Source organism: Brachycentrus maculatus, unplaced genomic scaffold (assembly GCF_059751285.1).
Source record: "Brachycentrus maculatus isolate JH-2025_06_01 unplaced genomic scaffold, ASM5975128v1 h1tg000028l, whole genome shotgun sequence".
In the NCBI taxonomy this organism is placed as follows: Eukaryota; Metazoa; Arthropoda; class Insecta; order Trichoptera; family Brachycentridae; genus Brachycentrus; species Brachycentrus maculatus.
In genome coordinates, this window is record NW_028280782.1 from 464359 (window position 1) to 487364 (window position 23006).

At 32.9% G+C, this 23006-nt stretch overlaps 2 protein-coding genes across 2 annotated transcripts; both read left to right on the top strand.

Annotated features, from left to right (window-relative positions):
* The first annotated feature begins 360 nt into the window (after positions 1–360).
* On the top strand, positions 361–8316 carry LOC148312948 (larval cuticle protein 16/17-like). Its single transcript, XM_088271076.1, has 3 exons — positions 361–401; positions 4356–4480; positions 7861–8316. Exons 1-3 carry the CDS (start codon positions 393–395, stop codon positions 8069–8071), a joined length of 345 nt encoding a protein of 114 aa, XP_088127202.1. The 5' UTR covers positions 361–392; the 3' UTR covers positions 8072–8316.
* A 7196-nt stretch (positions 8317–15512) lies between these two features.
* Positions 15513–19757, top strand: LOC148312949 (larval cuticle protein 16/17-like). The gene is made up of 3 exons (XM_088271087.1): positions 15513–15566; positions 17465–17589; positions 19254–19757. Exons 1-3 carry the CDS (start codon positions 15558–15560, stop codon positions 19456–19458), a joined length of 339 nt encoding a protein of 112 aa, XP_088127213.1. The 5' UTR covers positions 15513–15557; the 3' UTR covers positions 19459–19757.
* The last annotated feature ends 3249 nt before the right edge of the window (positions 19758–23006 follow it).

Genomic DNA, 23006 nt, shown 5'->3' on the forward strand with positions numbered 1-23006 from the left:
TAGCGGGTAAATATTAAGTTAAAAATATGCCTCTTTTTCTGGGATATAGCACATTTTCTGGGCATTCCGAAAATATGCTCAACTGAAAATTGACGATTTTTGATTTATGACGTTCTTGAAAGGAGTGAGCGATATGTATTTCGACAAAGATGTTTTTTTAGTCGTTTCGACCAATCGAGCAATAAATTCTCGAGTAGAGAATACACATAAAGATGTTTCCCAACGTGCCGACTGAAGAGCAGTTATTGTAAAATTAAAGGTGACATATCTAATAAAAATTAGTTGATTATCAGTTAATAGGACTCGTTTACTTAGCAAGCTGGGATGACTATAAAAGAGGTGTTCGAATTCCTCGAAGCCAGTATCAGTTCTGCGTCTGACCGAACAGCATCATGAAATTGGTAAGATCACTAAGTAAACATATCGAGTAAAGTTTACGCAACCTTATTTAAATATTGATCTCGTCAAAAAACGCTTACTCAAGCCGTATGTGACAAAATTTCGATAATAACGGTCTAATGAAAATAGTAAAAAAAATCTTGAATACTCCTATTGCGACTGATCTAAAAAGTTTCCTAAGAAAAATTGCATCAGGATCCTGTATATATGTATAAAACTACAAAAAAGTAACTTACCTCACGCTACTTCCCGCATGGGGGTAGGCAGAGAGAATTAAATGCTACACTAATCTGTATGCAAACAATCTTCGCTTCTTCCTTATTCATGCATCTCCTCATACATACATACCTGCCGATTATTCCGAATCCTGAACTGACCAAGCCCAAGTATTTGAAACACTTGAATGAAATACTTGGTCATACCAAGTGTTTCTTGGCATAATCAAGTATATATTTATATTTATACACTACTTTCAAGTACCGTAAAGTGGGTATACATTGCACCAAAATACTGCATTTTTTCAAAAAATTGTCTATTCAGATCAGGTTTTTTACTTTTTCTGAGGTTTCAACTATTGCAATGTAATAACACATATACCTGTAACATGTCTGATACGTTTTTAAATTTTTATCTATTTTGCCTGTATTTTTTTTTTACATTTATATTTTGGTGCAAAGTATCCCGGGGTAAAGTACAACTTTGCACCATGATATTTTCTCTACACTTTTCGTACTAGAATCCAAATTGATACAAAGTAAAGGCTATCCTACAAGTTTTGTTGCACCTTATGAAGGGTTTTGGCTCACAGTTCACTAAATGCAGATTATAATATTGTATAATTATGGAAAAATAAGACACTTGATAGGTTTTTTTTTTTTTTAAATATTGAAAAATCTAACAAAAATGTTTTTTTTTTCAAAACTGAAGGTTTAAAATTATATAAAATAAAAGGTGGATATTAAAACATATCGTACTACATAGGTAATAGGAATTAAAATTAAATTAGGTCTAAATATGGTCAAGTTCCGGGACGGTAAAGAAACCTCTTTTGGATTGCATTTACGGTTCTTTTATGGAACCCGCTACATCCTTCCAAGAATATTGAAGAAAGTCATCCTTCATCGGCCACTTCCACGATTTGAGACTCTCTTGCATGGATTTAACAGCTCTGTCTTTCTTTATTTCCAAAATCTGTCCCGGAAATTTTTCTCCTTCATAATGAAATACGACATATTCTCCCACCTTCTTTTTTACTGGTCCTAATGAAACGGAAGAACAAATACGATAACTGGTTTCAGTCATCGTTTTTGTTCTTCTCCCTCTTCCTCAAAGCTTCCGTGTGAACTATAATCAGTTAATGCTGGAAGTTTCGATGCGGAAGGTGGGATCATTGATGTAGTTGGTTCAGGTAGCATTTGTGTCTCGTCAACGTTCATTTCGACATTTGGATCGTGAGCAATGCTCTTACCTGGTTCTATCGGTATCGTTTTCCTGCGTTTTAAGACTGAATTCTTTGGGTTGAATCTGTTTTCTTCCAAAAACTGTTGAAAACTCTGGCGGACGTCATCGTCATACGCTTTTAATGGCAACCGATTAAGCAACTGACTAGTTTTAGCAACAGCCAAGGTTTTATGTCTTTGCAAAAATGATCTTATCCATTCAGAGCCTGGTACGTTGTTCTTTAATATTCGTACTCTTCTGCCAAATCTATCCAAATAAGCTATTAGAATGTAGCGAATGTTAAAAACACTCACTGGGAAACCGTACTCACTCATGTCTACTATGCAGTTTACGAAGGATTGCTCTTCGCCCTTGTCACATATCGGAGGTTTTCCCACAGGTTTTGTGTGCTGACCTTTGAGCTTATAGTTAATCGTCCTTCTGGGGATTTTGAAAATTTCTTCAGCCTTTCTTTGACTGATTGTACCATTTCGAATGGCCTCCAAACACTGCTCCACTCTCTTCGGTGTAAAATCGCAGTATCATCTGGCATAAGGCCGCTGTTTGTGTGTTCTTGATATTTTTGAAAAAAATATACCATCAGGAATTAATTTATTATTAGATTAAAACCAATATTTTTAGCTTTTCCACTTTTTTATTTGACCAGCGACCGGGTTTCGTCGTTACCGACATCATCAGACTGGCCAGTCTGATGATGTCGGTAACGACGAAACCCGGTCGCTGGTCAAATAAAAAAGTGGTAAAGCTAAACATATTGGTTTTAATCTAATAATAAATTAAAAATGCAATTCCATCACGAAGTGTCAGTGGATAATATAAATCTATTAATCAGGAATTAAGTAAGTACACAAAACCTATAGATGTTTAGCAAACATGTCAAGTTGTATTAGCCGTTTTAAGACTTTTCATCAAATTAATTAACTATGGCCTTTTGTGGATACTTTGCACTTGGTGCAATGTTACCCCAAATGTGGTCAATACAAGTCAGTTCTTAAAAAATATTATTTTTACATAAACTTGACAACGTAACTAAAAAATACAGCATTTGAGAAAAGCAGGGCCTACCTACCTACGATTTAGAGACCACTCACTTGTTGTAACTAGTTTCAGTATACTGATTCTACTGGATTTTTTCGGACACAATTTTCAGACAGAAAACTTTCTTTACGTTCGGACAGGAAAAACGCATTGAAGCAATGACGACCGACTGTTACTTCTGTAAACTAAAAAGTAGATTGAAGTGCCATCTATCAGAAACAATAGAAAGTAGAATGAAAAATGACATGTATCAGAGATGACCAGCTCTACAATTTCTTTACAGAAGGTGGTGCAAAGTATCACCCATGGTGCAAAGTATACCCACTTTACGGTATATATTTATATTTATACAATTCTACTTGTATATATTTATATTTTTACACTACTATCATGCCATTTCTCTGCATGGGTAGGCAGAGAGTATGGAGCACCACACTCCTAGCTTCTTTTACATCCATGCATCTAGTCATACATGCTCCACTACGTAGACTTACAAAACCAGATTTTAGATTCTGATTGAACTGGTCGTGCCAAGCTTTTTTTAACTGAACTTGTTCAGTTCACCCGATCACATTTGCCAAATTTACTTGAATGGTCATTCTATCGTCATCCGTTCGCTCCACATGTCCATACCACGTTAAAGAACTTAAACGTGGTATGGATATATATAGTATTAAACGTCAATCATCGAGATTTCATTTAAGAATACTTGCCTTGATTTTCATGTGCTTTGGGATATGAATTAATCCTTATCCGTACTCTATGGTGCATAGGGCACTGCATCAAATTGACGTTATGTTATTTTGATAGTTTATCATATGATGGCAAGGTGGTCAGTCCTGCGCTTCAGGTACCAGTCCAGGATAATATCAAATAAATATTATAGTAAAAAAAACACTTCAATATTATTTTGACTCTCTGGAAATTGAACCCAGAACTACCAGTATGGTAGCCAAAAGTGCTTACCGCTTGATTATGGAGACGGACAATATGCAGTATAGGGCTTTGGAGTATATATATATATATATATATATATATATATATATATATATATATATATATATATATATATATATATATATATATATATATATATATATATATATATATCACTATCATTTCAACAAAAATGAAGAAGAATATGAAAGTCTGAGCATTTACAGGGTGTAAATAACTCCTAATTGGAGATAATCCAGATTTGTGAACAAGTATTTAGACACACTAAAAATGTTGAATCAATATAGTTATGAAACAAATTCTCAAAATAATGAAAAAAATACAAATCAAAATTTCGTAAATATTAGACATAATGAACGCAAATTTTGCTTGGCTCAAGGATGTTTAGCAGCATTTTTTTTTACTATTATCTGAATTTAATGGCAGTTTTGAGATATTTAGGGATTTTATGATTCTTAAAGGTACTAGTATATCTGACGTGATCAACAATTTTCTTTCAGACATTCTTCTTCTTCTTCCTGGTGGCGGTGGCCTTCGTGTCCGCATCTCCAGTGCCAGATGCACCAGTCCTGAAGATCCTCAAGTCTGCCTTCGACATCAACCCGGCCGGTGGATACAACTTTGGGTGGGTTTTCCAGATCTAGTAGCTCTCCAACTCACTCAAAAATGATCAAGGAGTCAACTTCGACTAGATGATATAACTAACTAACTAACTAACCATCACGCCGCTTCCCCGCAGGGGTAGGCAGAGAGAATAGAGCGCCACACCACTCTGTCCTTGCAAACATTCTTCGCCTCTTCCACGTTCATGCATCTCCTCATACATACCCGCCGATTGTTACGACTCCTAACCTGACCACTTTCAAGCATTTGGCATACCTGATCGTGCCATGTTTTTCTCGGTCTTCCTCTGCTTCTTTTCCCACTAACATTCGCCTCATAAATTTGTTTTACCGTTCTTTCCTCACCCATTCGTTCCACATGTCCAAACCATCTCAACACACCTTTCTTAATTTTATCGATAATGCTTATCTCAGCTTTGCATTCCTTCCTTATTTCACTATTCGCACATCTATCATACATCGTTTTGTTACACATTCTTCTGAGAGATCGCATTTCGACTGCATTCAGTCTACTTTCATCCTTCTTTTGCCAACTCCATGTTTCACTTCCATACATTAGAGTTGGAACCAGGACTCCGTTGTGCACAACGGAGTCCTAGATGATATCCTGGTAGTTTATTTCATAATTTTGACTGAAATATCTAAATATTACCCGATTTTTCTAAAAGAGAGCAGCACAATTGCTAGAATGACAAGTACAGAGCATATAATCGCAAATTATCCTTAGAGAAAAATCAAAAGAAGCTTCGAGATATTTCCATGGTCAGCGATAGAAATTGAGTATCTTTTTACTATCAATAAAATATTTTATCTTTTTCATTTTCAAACCCTTATCCGCATGCCAATGGTGCATAGGGCACTGCATCATATAAACGCAGTGTAGTCTTGATCGTTAACACATGAAGGAAAGGTGATCAGCCCTCCGTTTCCGGTAATATTGAATAAATTATAGAATGAAAAAATCACTTATATTTATTTGACCACCCCAATGGGAATCAAACCTGGGATCTCCAGAACGGTAACCGAGCGTGCTGATCATTACACTATAGAGGCGAACATGTAGGGTATTTTATTAACTGCAATGTATGTTTTGTGAGATGCGGTAATAACAAAATATACATTAAAATTATTGACAGTCAAATTTCTTCATTTAATAAATCAAATTAGCATGGTTATGTTTCGTTATAGCTTGTGAGTATTTGGCAATATCGAAACACGCAAGACATCGCGTGACTTGAAAAATAAATTAAAAACGCCTTGATTTAAAACCATTTCTAGGAGACTCTTTGCGTATGGTGTCCAAATGGACAAATTTTAATTATTTTTTTAAAATATATTTTTAAAAAGGGACAAAATACGTTCGCCCATATTATTGTTCAAGTTTAAGACTGGATTCAACCATCTTTTCCATAAAGAGAAGATAGTAATTTGGTGAGACATGAAGAATCACTGATATGATTGTCAAAACCATGAATTGGTTAACGAAAATATGTTTTTTGCTGAAATCATATTCCTTGTAAACAATAATATATTATTTTTTGACATCTCATCAAAGATGAAGAAGAATATGGAAGTCTGGGCATTTTCCCGTAAATGCCCAGACTTCCATATTCTTCTTCATCTTTGATGAGATGTCAAAAAATAATATGAAAATAACTCCTGTAATTGGAGATAATCCAGATTTTGTGAACAAGTATTTGGACACACTCAAAATGTTGTAAACAATAATATATATAACATATAACATCTATTTTAACATCTCAACATAGATGAAAAAAAATATGGAGGTCTGTGTATTTACAGAGCTTACGACCCGTCATAGGCTGGTTTTAAGCGATCACTTTATTTATCACTCTACTGTAATTAAAATTCACGCTACTCAAAGTTCGGTAAATGTTACACGGATATAAAGTGTTCAAAATATTGTCAAAAATATTTGTTGGCTTATAAATATTTAAGTAACATATGTACAATGTCGAATATATTCGTCACCTTAATATTTATGAAGTTAGATCTATTATGAGTAATGTATTTTGTAAATAAATTTCATATTTCGTCACAAGCGATTAAAAAAAAAACTAAGTACCTACTTTGATTAAGAGAGCGATCACCTTTTTATTTTGATTTCAAATCAGTACCTTCTTATCGGCAGTACATAAAGACATGATTTCAATAATTTTGAGGTGATTTTTGAAAAATTAGTACCTACTTAGATTCATACACGTATTTAGAGAGGGATTAATGTTTTTATTTTTATTTAAATCAGTACTCTGTGGTCGTTCATAAGCTACGATTTTCATAATAATTAGGTGATTTTTGAATACTAAGTACCTACTTAGAATGATATTATGAATACACTTCGTTAAGTTAGTTTGCATTTGATATTATTTATGAACATTTCACCTTTACTAGGGCAAAAAAGTACAACGTTCAAATGATAATAAAGTGGTATAAAAAACCGGCAAGAGTAGAGCTTTCAGTCAACTTTTCTTGTATTCTCTCGCACAGAGCTTAGAATAAGCAATGATCAAATGCTGAGAAGTTCCTGATCGACGAACACTAGATTATCCCTCCTGTTCCCAATATAGATTAAAATAAAGCATTTTTTTGGTTAGAAGAAACAAAAACCCAGTTAATGATCTATAAACTTTGTACATAATTAGCAAGGTTAATAATAAATGCAACTGTCTAAGACCTTAGAAAAAAAAATCGTCCTTGATGAAAATCAGTAGTCTTGAGAATCATTATTTATTGTAACTGCAGACAGTTGGTAGAATTCCATATTGAATTGTTGGGTAATATATCCAAAATAAAACACGTTTTTTTAGATTGAATTCTACATTTGTTTATGTATATGTTAATTGACATTATGAAACACTCACTTCTTAAGACATTATCAGTGTTTGATAATGTCCTAAGAACACGAAACGCGTCAAATGATAATGTCCCAAGAAGTGAGTGTTTGATAATGTCCTAAGAAGACGGAACGCGTTACGTATTAACATATGCATAAATATATATAGAATTCAATCCAAAAACACGTGTTTTATTTTGTATATATTACCCAACAAGTCTTGAGATCACTGGTCATTAGGTTATTTCTTTTTATTAATTGTTTCGGCATTAACTTTGTGGTAAGACATGTTTACAATGATTGAAGAAAACACTTGTTTTCCTACCACTTGAGTTTTAAGCTAAACTTCCATCATTCAGGTCTGAATAATAACTAGTTATTATTCAGACCTGAATAATGGAAGTTTAGCTTCCGAAACTAGTAGTTTTTAATAAAACTCAAGTGGTATAAAGTATTTTCTTTAATCATTGTAGGTTATTTCATTATTTCATTTCATTTCGTTATTTACAAAATGTTTTCTGTCTGCAGTTATGAAACGGAGGACAAGATCACCCGCGACGAGGTTGGCGAACTGAAGGTTGTCAAGGACGAGGAAGGCAAGGACACCCAGGCTTTGGTAATGCGAGGAACCTACTCCTACCCCGATCCCGATGGCAACCTTATCACCCTCAAGTTCTACGCTGACGAGACAGGATTCCACCCCGAAGGAGCACACATCCCCGTCGCCCCAGTCGCCTAATTTGAACACCCTTAAAAATGCTCGACCATAATGACTTCGACACTGCCTTTACGAATGTGATCTTTGTTAAGGATATGATATTGGATCGTATGTCTTACCATATATGTTGACTGAAGGATTCGCGAGTCCTAAATTTTCTTAGGCGCTTGCTCCCTCGAAATAATGAAACGCAACGGGTTATTGTTTTTTTCGTAATATGTTGTAACGATGTAAGAAAAATAACAATAAAAAATATTTCTACCCAACATTTTCTCTCTTTGATTATATTTACTCATACAGATACTAAATAACTTATATTTTACAAAATTTTTAGTATTTCTAAATAGGTACTAGATTTATTACAAAATAACTACTAAAGAGAAGAAATTCCAGATTTGTGAACAAGTATTTGGACACACTAAAAATGTTGTAAATAATAATATTCTTCTTCATCTCCTTCAAACCCTCATCCTCACCAGGTGGTGCATAGGGTACTGCATCATATGAAAGCAGTGTTATGTCGATAGTTAACACATGAAGGAAAGGTGATCAGCCCTGCGCTTCAGGTACCAGTCCAGGGTTATCTTAAATAAAAATTAGAGTGAAAAACCACTAATATTTATTTGCACCCCCACCCCCCTGGGAATTAAAGCCAGGACCTTCAGCACGGTAGCCGAGCGTGCTGACCATTACACTACGGAAGGGTCCAAATTATAAGCCGCATAACATTTAAATCATGTTTTCAGGCGTTTTCTTGGATGTGATAATAATCATTGGTTCGTATCTCGCATACAGATAAAAGGGTCTACTTGTGAATGCATATGTACTGTATCATGAGATTGATTAATATATCTAAGTATTAAAAATTTGAATAGTGTTGTTGTCAATCATGGGTCAATAATGGTCAATGTTGCACGTTTGTAAAGTGATCAAAATAGACCTAATATGGTCGCAGTGACATGAGGGATGCAAGATCCCTTGACCCCACAAAAAATGATCACTTCACCAGTCTATGACTGGTTATAAGCCCTGTAACTACCCAGACTTCCATATTGTTGTTCATCTTTGTTGAGATGTAAAAATGTAGCTGAATAGTCTTCACACATGCCTTCAAATCATATTATCTTTCTGTGGCATCCATGGATTCCTTAGTCTTCATCTATGTAGATGTCTTTCGAGGAAGATCCATGACGATTGCTTGGTTCACAATATGATCGTCCTATGTGCCCATACCATCTCAATTGTGTCGGGTTGTGATCCCGTGGACCCTTAAGTCAGAGTTTCTCGGTTAGAACCCACTCTACCACTTTGATACCTATTTATAAGCCGCTTAGGCTCACAGAAATAGTATGAAATTGAAATATTTGTGTGAATAATAAAAACACAAATATTTCTCTTTTTTTAATAAAAAGTGCCTTTCCTCTACTTCACTACTGATGCCTGTTACACCCAGGTTTCCACGAGTTCGTGAACACATTTCGTACAATACGATTTTTAATTATATTTACTCGTATTTATTATATCGGATACTGGATTATTCTCAGTCACAATCTTTATTCAGAGTACCTGTCATTCGAACTAATTGTGAGTTCACCTATGTTTCGAATGGCTAGTGAGTACAACTCATGTTTTAGCCAAGTTGACATTTTCAATTGCGGAAAGTCTGTGTTGAAAAGTCGAATGGTGAGCATATTGTCCTCTCAGGATCTTTAAAAACTATGCTTCTCTGTATTGTATGTATGTCCCTAGAATCAACATCACACACACACACACACACACACACACACACACACACACACACACACACACACACTTCACACATGCACATTTTCTCTCATAAATACGTGTTCAATGTTCATTTACTAGAACACTGTTCATTTACTAGATCCACAATAACTATTTTGTACTAATCATTATGTTTCTGTGGTTAACTATTATTGGCTTGTTTGATGTATATCTTTTAAAGTTTTGTTTTATATATGTTGCTGTTGTTAGCCAAAATAAAAAAAAATAATAAAAAAATAATAAAATCACTCCACGGATGAGATGTCAATTAAATGGTATCTAAACTTGATACTAATCTTCTTCCTTTTTTACAAAAGAAGATGGGAATCTGAGCATTCCAGTACTTGTGATATGGGACGGTTTATTCTTCACAAATGTATCGAAAACCTTACCAGTATGCGGAAGGATCTAAGACTATTGCATTTATACAGGTGTCAAATGCATTATAGATATTCACTAATGGGCAGAATGGTAAACGTTACACAAGTGTAAAAAGTGGTCTCTTAAGCCAACAAAATGCCAGGTCGTAATCCCTGGGATGCTCAGACTTCCATCTTCTTTCATAAAAAAGATAAGAACGATACACGTTTCATATCAAGTTGACACAGCTTGAATCTTTATTTTATCTCTAAGGGATTCTCCAGCTGACCATCTAAGCATTTCAGCAGTTTCTACACACGTGGAAGTTGAATTATTATAATCCTGAAATTATCCGGAACATTGGTCTGTATGTTCCCGATAGTTTCCTAAGACAGCGTCAGCATAGATTGTTTCACATTTCTATACACAGGACCAACCTGCCGATGGTATGACTGTAGGAAGAGCCACCGCTATGTTGAACAATATCTCAATGGATATTGATCTGTTCCATGTGTCTGAAGGAGTTTTCCGAAGTGAGATTCTTCTACACCTTTAGCAATAGTTCTTAAATATTTTTGTATGTATTTAATGAATACGCTTTAAATTTTTTAGTTTGTAATGTATACGTTAATTGAAATAAATAAATCGAATTGAAATTGAATTGAATTGAAATGAATTGAATTATTTGCCTTATTTATTATGTGCTAGGTTTTTACCAACACCAATTAGTGGATTTTCGTTTCATCTAGATAAATACATGTTTTATTGTAATCCGTTTTATTTAGGAAAACCTGATAATTAATTTAATATACAAAATAAAGTTATATGTATACATATATGTATATATATATATATTATATATATATATATATATATATATATATATATATATATATATATATATATATATATATATATATATATATATATAAATATATATATATATATATATAATATATATATATATATATATATATATATATATATATATATATATATATATATATATATATATATATATATATATATATATATATATATATATATGTATATATATATATATATATGTATATCCCAAACTGAAAAGAGATTGGTTTTATCTGCTCCTAAATGTAAATTTGAAGTTTTCTCATAACACAGGGTAAAGGTCGTGCGTTGTTTCAAATGATATAATATTATAATAACAGGTATAAAAATAAATGTCAAATATCTTCATCTCCAAAGGTCATCCTATTTACACAGAATTGTGCACGGTGTATGAAAACTCGCGAGTCAAATTAATCTGATAATATGCATAATTAATAAGTAAAATGTGTTTTTATTTGCCGAACAAATCGCTATCATCGTCCGCCCATCAACGCTCACGGATGTAAGCCCCTTGGGCCATGTACTCTTGATTCGATCCACGCTAATGACATTTAGAAAAAAATGCATAATATTATAAGTACTTCACATACATAAGAGGGATTTTTTGTTCAATTCGTTCTATGGAGGATGATTTGAACAAAAAACATGTAAGTATTAAGGAATTCAAAGGATTTGAAACACTGTATTATCATGTGTTTTTTAAAAAATAAATTAGTAGACGAAAACGTATTTGAAATGATTAATTGTATATTATGGTCAGTTATATACATATATTTATATGTATATATATATATATATATATATATATATATATATATATATATATATATATATATATATATATATATATATATATATATATATATATATATATATATATATATATATATATATATATATATATATATATATATATATATATGTAAATATATATATATATATATATATATATATATATATATATATATATATATATATATATATATATATATATATATATATATATATATATACATATACATATATCCTAAAACAGTAAATATAATGAGTAGGTACAAGGAGGCATATACATATTTTTGGCGATAATTTTGCATATTTTATTTTGAAGCTTTAAAAGACACTAGATCTTTAAATATTTTATTACAAATAAAGCACATACGTACTTCGAAAACCCGCTAAATTAAATTAAATTGCATATTTGACATCGAGTCATAAAATTGAAGGTAAAATATCGCTTTAATTTTGTTTTTAATTTTACTTGAATTTTAATTTTAATAAGTATTGATTGATTTAAAAAAATAATAAACGCTGTATGATAGATATTCGAATGGTATAAGGTAAGAATGCAAGTCTGAGATAGTCACTATCGATAAAATTAAGAAAAGCGTGTTGAGATGGTTTAGGCATGTAAATCAAATGAGTGAAGAAAGAAGTTCTTCTTCTTCCTGGCTCCATCCAACTTATCGTCTTTGTAGACTGTTGGGTCAGCTCCCCTCATCTTCAGGTTGTAGGTCCTTCTATCATGGATAACTTCACCTAGGCCATGCCTTCGAATCATATCTTTTGGCAGCATCCATGAATTATTTGGTCTTCCTCTAGATGTCTTTCCAGGAAGATCCATGGCGATTGCCTGGATCACAATATGTTCAGGTTCTCTGCGTCCTATGTGCCCATACCATCTCAAGGAAATGCAATTGAGAGGGAAATGCAGTTAAAAATAGTAGTAGAGGAAGACCGAGGAAAACTTTACACGGTTAAATATTTCAAATACTTGAAAGTGCTCTAAGTTTTGGAATAATCGGCGGGTACATGATTTTTTTTTCACTCTAATATTTTTTCAATATTACCCTGGACTGGTACTTGAAGCGGAGGGTGATCACTTTTCCTTCATGTGTTAACTAACGATCAAGATAACACTGCGTTTAAATGATGCAGTGCTCTATGCACCATTGGGGTGCTGATAAGGGTTTGAATGGAATGAATGAATATGAGAATATGTGTGAATGTGCAAGGGTGAAGATTCTTTGTAAAGACAGATTTTTGCTTACCCTTACGGGGAAACGGTTTGATGGTATGTTCCTTAGTTGGTTTTATTTAAATGAGAAAATGCAAATAAGGTTGACTTTCAAAATATTCGCTGTATGCATATTTTTTATGTTTAGTACCAAATATTTATTATATACGTAGAATATATATAATAACATATTATTATATAACTAATACCTAGATAACCTTGAACTGGTATAAATAGTAAACAACTGAAGATCTTGGTTTATGGTGGTAATTAAAAGTTATGGTAACGCCACATAAATAATTCATGGCTTAAACGGATTACAGGATGTTTTTTTACTAATTCCCATAATATTTAATTTACTACTTATTTACTACTAACACCACGTTCATGGTGTTCAATATATTGCTAACTGTATTGAAAATATAAAATGATATGAAATTTATTTTTGAAGATACTCGTACACACTGTTCCCTTACACTGAATACGTGTAGCATTCACGCGCGGCTTACGTTTATACTTGCTCTAAGACAAGCGAGTATAAACACGAGTCGTCCAAGGGACTAAAGCTGAGTTTACTACCGCTAATTCTACATTCATACTCACAATTTTTTATGTGAGTCTGAATCCTTGTTCAAGACCGAAAATGTTGTGAATAAAATAAGCTTTAAAAAAAGAAAATCATGTTTTCAGGCGTTTCCCAGTACGTAAAATAATCCAGATAGGTTCTTGCATACATCTAAATAAAGGAGTCTGAACAAATAAAAGTTTTCTTAAACCGACCATAGATGGCTCCCGTGAACTCAAACATAAAGCATTATTAGACTTATGATACACGTAGGAGTTCCAAAAATTTGATTAGTGTGGTTGCCAATCATGGGTAGAATAGTGAAAGTTACACGCGTGTAAAGTGATCACTTAACCAGCCTATGACAAACCATAAGCTCTGTAAATGCCATCCAGAAGGAAAACGATGTCTGGGTATTTACAGGGCTTAGTACCTGTCTAAGGCTGGTTTTAACGGTCACTTTATATACGTGTAACATTTATCATTCTACCCATGATTGACAACCACATTACGGAAATTTGGACACTTTTTTCACATGTGAGTACTCGGCATCTCTGGTCGAGTTGAGTATTTGATGCAACGTACGTAAATTATTTCCGAATTATTTTACGTAGTAGGAGATGCCTGAAAACATAAATTTTTATTACACTCATAATTTGACCAGTTATTTCTTTAACAATATTTTGAGTATGCCCAAATATTGTGCACATTTTATTATTGTATACCATGATTAATGTTATTTTTTTTTTCAACAAGAAGTTTGAAAAGAAATGAATGAACTGAAATAAAAAATGAGTATTTTTAAAGAATAATTAATCCGAAATAACTAGTAAAGAACTCTCACGAGAGATCATATATGATAAAAATAGTGACGGACATTGATACAACAAACCAAGATAGGTTACAAAATGGCGAACCATCTTCTGGTGGAACGGACGGACTGTTGAGGACAGTTAACAGTCCGGGTTCTTCTGAGGTGAGCAAATGCTGACAAGTTCCTGATTGGCCCACACTTAATTATCCTTCTTGTTCCCAACACATATTCAAATAACACATTTTTTTTAGGACATTAGTACCATAAACCAAGAAAGGACACAAAATGTCGAACCCTATTCTAGTGAAATGGAAGTTCTGTTTACGACAGTCAACAGTCTGGCTTCTCCTGAGGAGTTTTCAGTGGTTGCATCGCACCAATGTGAAATTCCCGATTGACCCACAGTAGATTATCCTTTCTGTTCCTAACGCAGATTAAAATAAAACATTTTTTTAGCAAGAAGATACATAAATCCACTTAATGATCTATAAACCTTGTACGTAATTAGCAAGGTAGAAGGAAGGATAGTAGCAGAAAGATAATATGATTCGAGGCATGGCCTAAGTGACGTTATTCAGGACAGAAGCACCTACAACCTGTAGACAAGGAGAGTTGACCCCAGCAGTCTACAAAGACGATGAGTTAGCAAGGTAGATGATAAATGCAACTGTCCAAGATCTAAGAAAAAAAATCGTTCATGTTGAGAATGAGTAGTCTTGAGAATCACTGGTCATTAGGTAATTTCTCGCGTAATTATTTGCCGATGAAGGCGTCAATACTCCAATGTAATTTATGTACCAATAAACAAATATTTTTATTTATTTATCTCGTATTAAAATGTGTATTAGTAAGGTGTTACGTGGTCGATTTAAATACCAACAGCCATAGTACCGAACGTGATTAATTGTACATCGATTTGGATAGCTTCAAAACATTTGAAGACGACCCCGAAACGAGCGAAAAAGGTCCGATAAAAATGTACATTCAACCAAGGACTGGTTTTTTATATAACCTATGAAAGTTTGTATATAAGTAGATGTCAAATTATTATTTTATTAGTACACGATTATCTTCCGTGCAGTGTTGATCTAACAAATCCATCATGAAACTGGTAAGAATTTGAAACAGATTATTAATTGTGAAGTGACTAAATTATCTTATTCTTCTTGTCCGCCTCCATAGTGTGATGGTCATCACGCTCGGCCACCATTCTGGAGGTTCGATTCCCAGGGGGGTCAAATAAATATAAATGAATTTTTACTCTAATATTTATTCAATATTACCTGAAGTGGGGGGCTGATCATCTTTCCTTCGTGTGTTAACGATCAAGACAACACTGCGTTTATATGATGCAGTGCCCTATGCACCATTATGGTGTGGATAATGATTTGAAGATGAAAAAGGGAATATATTTTATCCTTCATCTTCAATTATTTGCGTAATTGAGGTTAAAAGATACTCAATTTCTATCGCTAACTATGGAAATATCTCGAAGCTACTTTTGAATTATTCCATATTACCCTGGACTGGTACCTGAAGCGGAGGGCTGATCACCTTTCCTCCGTATGTTAACTATCAAGATAATACTGTGTTTATATAATGCAGTGCCCTATGCACCATTGGGGTGTGGATAAGGGTTTGAAGAAGGTTATTTTTCTCTTCTTCTTCTTGGTCTAGGCCTTGTGGCCTGTTTTTAAAAGGATTAGCCTCCTGCGCTGTCGATTCCCAGCTGTCGTCAATCCATCTTTTTGCTGGTCTTCCAGGATTCAAAGTAATTAGTAGTTCTTCCTCTTCGTGTGCCTTGTCAGGTCATCCCAACGTTGGCGATCACTACGGCAAAGGCTTCGAGATCCTGCAACGTTCAGAATAATTCCTCCACCCCTCTCATCCCGGTCCAGTCGTGGATGTTGCGTGGCCACGATGTTTGCTTTCTGCCAGCTTTTATTTTTTTACAGTCCTATTTTTCCCATCATCATAATTTACAGAATGCAATATTTTTCTGCACGGAATACGTGACCCAGATTTGAAATCTTCCGAACTTTGATATTGGACGAGAGTTCTCTGTGTGATCAGTAGTTAATTAGTTTAATTGGTCATCTGGATTGAAATTCAACCAGACGTTTGTCGGTACACTCACGCCTCCACAACCCCAACCGGCACAGTAGACAGACACGGAACAGTACCAGGGCCAATCATTATTAATCGATATTATTTATTGATTCGGCATTAACTTTGTGAAATGACATGATTATTTCATTAAAATTAAACACCTGAATATACCACTTTAATGAGTTTTATTTATATTTACGACTAGTTTCGAAAATGACAAATGTTTTCGTCTTCTGTTACAAACATAAAACATCTGTCGTTTTCGAAGTGTTCAAGTGTTTAATTTTAATAAAATTATTAATCGACATTTGATTATGGATCCCTTTTGTAAGTTTTTTGCTTACAAAATGATGAAAAAATTAACCCTAACTCACAACCTAGCACAGATTCCTATTTATAATTAGTTTCTATTGTAAATGACTTGATAGATAATGGAAGCAGGTTGTGTAATTTCATTGCAAAGTAATCAAAGTTCTTTTAACCAAAAGAGGCATGTGATTGATCTTGTTTGATGTTTTTCTGTGTTATGGATCTTGCAGTTCTACATTACCATAAAGTGTTTTAATTGTGATTCGTGTGCTTTGCTGGGAGGTGCTTTCTTGTTGTGTAATGTGTGTAATTCTTAAATGCATACGTAATGATTATTTTAACATATAGTTGTTTGACTGTCATAAGTTATAATTTGTTTAATATTTCCTCTATGTGGAGTCCGTTTGGGAACTTAAAGTATTATTTTTAAAGTGATGTTTGGGCAACAATAACACTGTTTGATAATGCAATTTTCTTACTACCTCAATCAATAATTTTTTACCATTCCTTTCGTATTTAGGATGTAACGTTTCGTTTCAATGATGTAAGTAAGTATTTTTTTCAGTTTGGAAATTGTATTTTATTTTTCAGTCATTCTTCTTCGTTGTGTTGGCGGTGGCCATCGCTGTGGTTTCAGCAGCTCCTGCTCAGGATGAGCCCATCAAAATCCTGAAATCATCCTTCGACATGGACCCAGCTGGATCGTACAAGTTTGGGTAATGCTTGAAAATATTAATTAACGTCAATCAATCATATTGTAACACTTTTCTTATCATTCATCGTTCATTTAAAGTATATTCTTCCCGGCTCCATCCCAACTTATCGTCTTTGTAGACTGTTGGAGTCAACTCTCCTCGTCCTCAGGTAGTACCTAGGCCATAACCTTGAATTATGTTATCTTTCTGCAGCATCCAATAGTTTTTTGGTCTTCCTCTCGATGTCTTTCGAGAAAGATCCATACAGATTGCCTTGTTCACAACAAGATCAGGTTCTCTGCGTTCTAAGTGCCCAATCGTTCAATTTATGTGACACCACCTAAAAATTACTTAAAAATTCGAAGTAGCCATTCCATCATCAGTCATTACAGTTGACCTGATGATGAAATGGTTGTCCAAAACCGGTAGTCGTGAAGTATAGTTTTAAAGTGGTATTGCACAAAGTGAACGATGAATGATAAGAAGAGTATTAAATTACTGTACCACAAAGTTGACAATGCGTTTAATATACAAAATAAAAACATGTTGTATCTATTGTATTAATGATCTGAAAACTCATATCGTCTAAATTTAACATCCTTTCAATCAAATATAAATTAAAACTAATTAAAAAATTCAAAGCCTTCTTCCTTCAAGCATTATTATTCCTCTTTTTTCTTTTTTAAATCAGAGTGTAAATTATTAATAACATTTAAATCAGTATTTCATTCTCAAGATTATTATTTATTAACAGATACTCGTATATCGCATCATTCGGCCATGTATTTGATTGAATGTCATATTTTTTTTCTTTTATAGTTTTATATTTAAATATTTAACGATACGGTATTTCAAATAAAAGTTACATCTAAAATTGAGCTTATAATATGATTTTTTCACTGTAATATTTTTTCAATATTTTCCCTGGACTGGTACTTGAAGCGGAGGGCTGATCACCTTTCCTTCATGTGTAAACGATCAAGATAACACTGCGTTTATATGACGCAGTGTCCTATGCACCATTGGGGTGCGGATAAGGGTTTTATTATTATTATTATTATTAGTTATAATAAAGCATGTAAAAAAAGATTTACAATAATTGCAAAATAAAATCAGTTATCTAGTTACACAGATTTTTGGAATTTCGTTAATTTTTAAAAAATTTCTTTATCGTAATGTTTTTCCATCCTTACATCAGGATGAAGAAAGATTTCAGGAAGAAATTCAAAATTATACCAAGGTCATCTGAATATAATATATCTGATATGATATGAAATATAATAAAACGCGAAGTAGTTTCATACTTCCGTTTTTGAGTTTGATTAGCGTTCAAAATTTGCGAAATTTCATCGACATTTGAAAATACTCGTATAAGCTTTGAAAATAATGTTGTTTTTTTACCTATTAATTATAACATCTGTACTTTTCAAAACTAGTTGTATTTACATTAATAAACTCAAAAAGCGGTCTTGTATGTTATTACAAGATAATTTCGCTCTTTAAGCACAAGAGCTCAGTCTCTTTTTTGGAGTAACTTAATAGTAAAACTATTAAGTAGAAATGTATATATATTGTATTAAAATGTGTTTTTAAAAAATATAATAAAATAAATGTAATAAATAAATAAAATTACAAATACTTATAATAATATAAATAATAATGACATTTTTTGTTGTTTTGTAAAGGTTTGAGACCGAGAACAAAATTGTTCGCGATGAAGTTGGAGAACTGAAGGTGGTGAAGAACGAAGAAGGTAAAGACGAACAGGTGATCGTGATGAAGGGATCTTACTCCTACATCGATCCTGAAGGTACTCCGATCACCGTCGTCTTCTACGCTGACGAGACAGGCTTCCACGCCGAAGGAGCACATATCCCCAAGGTCCTGTAAACACCCCATTCGATTCCAAATTCCTGCCAACCACCCTTTACAATCTCTAAACTTTTTCTTATTTTAATGCCTCTCTGAGCTGTTTTTCTATATTTTATTAGGAAAATGCTCCGTTTATATACTACAATAGAAATTGTACAAAATTGCTATTTTACTTTTCACAAAAAATCTACAAATATAAATATGTATTATATTATTTAAATTTCCGCTTTAAATCTTTTCTTTCTTATTTTTTATTTTATTATTTATTTGTTTATAATTTGTATTCGTTCCAACATAATAAAAAATCGTAATAAAAATTGTGTGTTTTATTTTAACTAAGAGGTATAAATAAAGTAATACAACAGCGAGCCAAATGGATAAGCCATAATATAGGACACCGTGGAATGGAAGAGAAGAGAAGAGCGAAGATTTCAAAATAAAAAGATTTCAGACATATAAAAGAAACAATGAACAATTTATATGGTTTCGATAAGGATAGGAGGGGGGTAATTGTGTTTTAAAGTAGGGAAGCTAATTTAATTTAATTTAATTTAGTTTTAAGCAAGGAAGGGTTGATAACTGTGTTTAGGTTGGGTTTGATTTTATAGGAAAAATATTCAAAATGGGACTTTAACATTAATTTATTTGATCATTGATTAAATTCAATAATTAAAATGGAAAATTACAAAGTTAGTGCTTCAAATATAAATTAGATTAAATTTAAGCTCTGTTTAACTGCTTTTTTTATTTCTAAAACTTAAATATGTTTTTAATTATAATATTTAGTAATAATGGATGGTGTAACGCATTTCTATTTATCATAATGTATCGAAGTATGTGTCATAATAGATTTTAAGAAAAAATGGTAATTACTAAGTAAAACTAAAATTAAACATGAAATTTTAGTATATTATTTCGAGAAATAAAAATACTTTGTGTTTGATCCACTCACATTTTTATTAACCAACTAGTTTCGGCAACAACCTGTTGCCCTCTTCTTCTCGAAATAATTTATCAATATGATCCACAAAGTTATTGCTTTCAATATTCATAACATGAAATTTTAGGCCCATAGGGGTGGATTTGCCTGGATCAGACGAAAAAGTAAAACGCTTCCCTTTCTCCTAATTAACTGGCAGTTGAAAGTAAGGAGTGTTTGAATATTTTCTTCTTTGTCATATATGGTCTACGCACTTGCTCCACGTGTACTGTGATAATAAGTAACATAATAATAAATATACCTGAATGAAAAACCAATAAATAAAAATACAGATTAAAAAAAATGTTTTATTTAATTTATTACGTATGCAAATAACAACAACAATTTTTGTCTGCCTCCGTAGTGTAATGGTCAACACGCCCGGCTACCGTTCTGGTGGTCCCAGGCTCGATTCCCAGGGGGGGTTAAATAAATATTAATGATTTTTTCACTGTAATATTTATTCAATATTACCCTGGACTGGTACCTAAAGCGGAGGGCTGATTACCTTTCCTTCACGTGTAAACGATCAAGATAACACTGCTGTTATATGACGCGCGAATAAGGGTTTTTACTTTATTTTTTATTTATTTAATAATTACTTTATTTGCTCTCCTGAACTTTTTGATTTTTTAAAAATGTTTTTCGCAGATATTTTGTCGCACATTTTATAAACTTTATAAAATGCAACAACTTTGTTTTAACCACTTTTTATTGGTTCACTTTATCCAACCGGTTTCGACAAGAAATTTTGTTTTTTGTCGCCATACGTGGTGTTGCATGACGAACGACGATATGAAAACAGTAGATGCTTGCATATTATACTGTACATTAGCTGAACACGTTTTAATATTTATTAGTTAATAACCTCCACAATTAAAAGTGCAGCATTATTTGCAAAAAAGTACACAAAATGTCAAAGATTATGAGTGGTGATTTCAACATCATCTTCAACTCGGACGAAGCTCAACCATTGATAAGTTTTTGGATGAAAATTCAAGTCGATTTTGAAAAATGACAACGGTCAGTCTTCGACCAGATCAGGTACTACCATCGACGCAGTATTCTCTCGTTATTTAGAATTTTATAGCCTAAATTATTTGTTTCACACTTCAGCTGTCATAAACTCACAATTTCTTTGTAAAAATATGTATGAATTGAAATTAACGAATAAAAGATATGAATTATTCTTCCTGGCTCTATCCCAACTTATCGTCTTAGTAGACTGTTAGAGGCAGCTCTCCTCATCCTCAGATTGTAGGTCCTTCTGTCATGGGCATAAAAGAAGCATTACATTGAATTAAAAAAGATTTTTTTCAGTCGTTTCAATTCCACATACTCAGTTTTTAATTCTGAAATATTAAAATCGTAAAAATGCAACGAGAGCAATGCATACAATCATTTGTTTCTAGAACGTAAAAAAATCATTTCTTAAGTTTTAGAGTCTCACACATTTTTTAAATTTTTTTTTAATTTTTATTACTTGGTTTAAAAAATAATTGAGATATGATTTTGAGAAATAAAAATGCTTTGTGTTTTGATCCACTCACATTTTTATTAACAACCAACTAGTTTCGGCAACAACCTGTTGCCCTCTTCAGGGTTTAATTTATGATTTTTGTATATTAATTTTAAATTAAAAACAGATTTTTTGAGTCTACTTGGTTGTATTTCAATATAATAAAAACACATAAAAAATTAATATTGTGTCAACTGTAGTCCATTTGTTCTTCACATTCGTTTGATAATCCCCTAACAAGGCGAAACAATTGTCACAATAGTAATTTCTATGTGTTTTTGTTAATAAAATTCTTACTTAGTAGACTCAAAGAATCTGTGTTTGATTTAAAATTAATACATAAATTAAAATGAAGTTCTACAAATTAAACGCCAGATCAATAAATATTTAATTTATGACTTAAATTAAACCCTGAAAAGGACAACAGGTTGTTGCCGAAACTAGTTGGTTGTTAATAAAAATGTGGGTGGATCAAAAAACAAAGTATTTTCATTTCTCAAAATAATATATCACAAAGTTAATGCTTTCAATATTCAAAACTAAATAATTAACAACTAAATCTCTTCTAGGAACTTCAAAAATGAGGGCATTGATGTGCATAACCGGAGGCATGTTAAGAGACCGAATAAGAAACACGGAAATTGGGAAAATGTGTAGTACGGAGGATATGGTCAGATGGGGAAGACAGCCGAGACGATTCTGGAATGCCCATATCAATAGAATGCAAGAAAATAGACTGGCCCGAATTGCTCTTCAAGAGAATTGCTCTTCTGGAAGACCTTCAAAGCAATGGCGTGACAGCTGTCAGTCCAAGTCACAAGAAATGGATAACGGAACAAACAGATCCGTGGATCTAAAAGAAAGAAGAAGAAAAATATTATTTTTCTCGCGATCTTCCTCTGTTTCAATTTCCAACATAAGTTGGATTGTATACTTGCCTAACCTATTTGTCGGCCTCCTTGGTGTAATGGTTAGCGCGTTGAGCTACAGTGCTAGAGGTCCCGGGTTCAATTCCCAGAGGGGGTTTCAAAATAAATATTATTGATTTAACACTCTAATATTTATTTT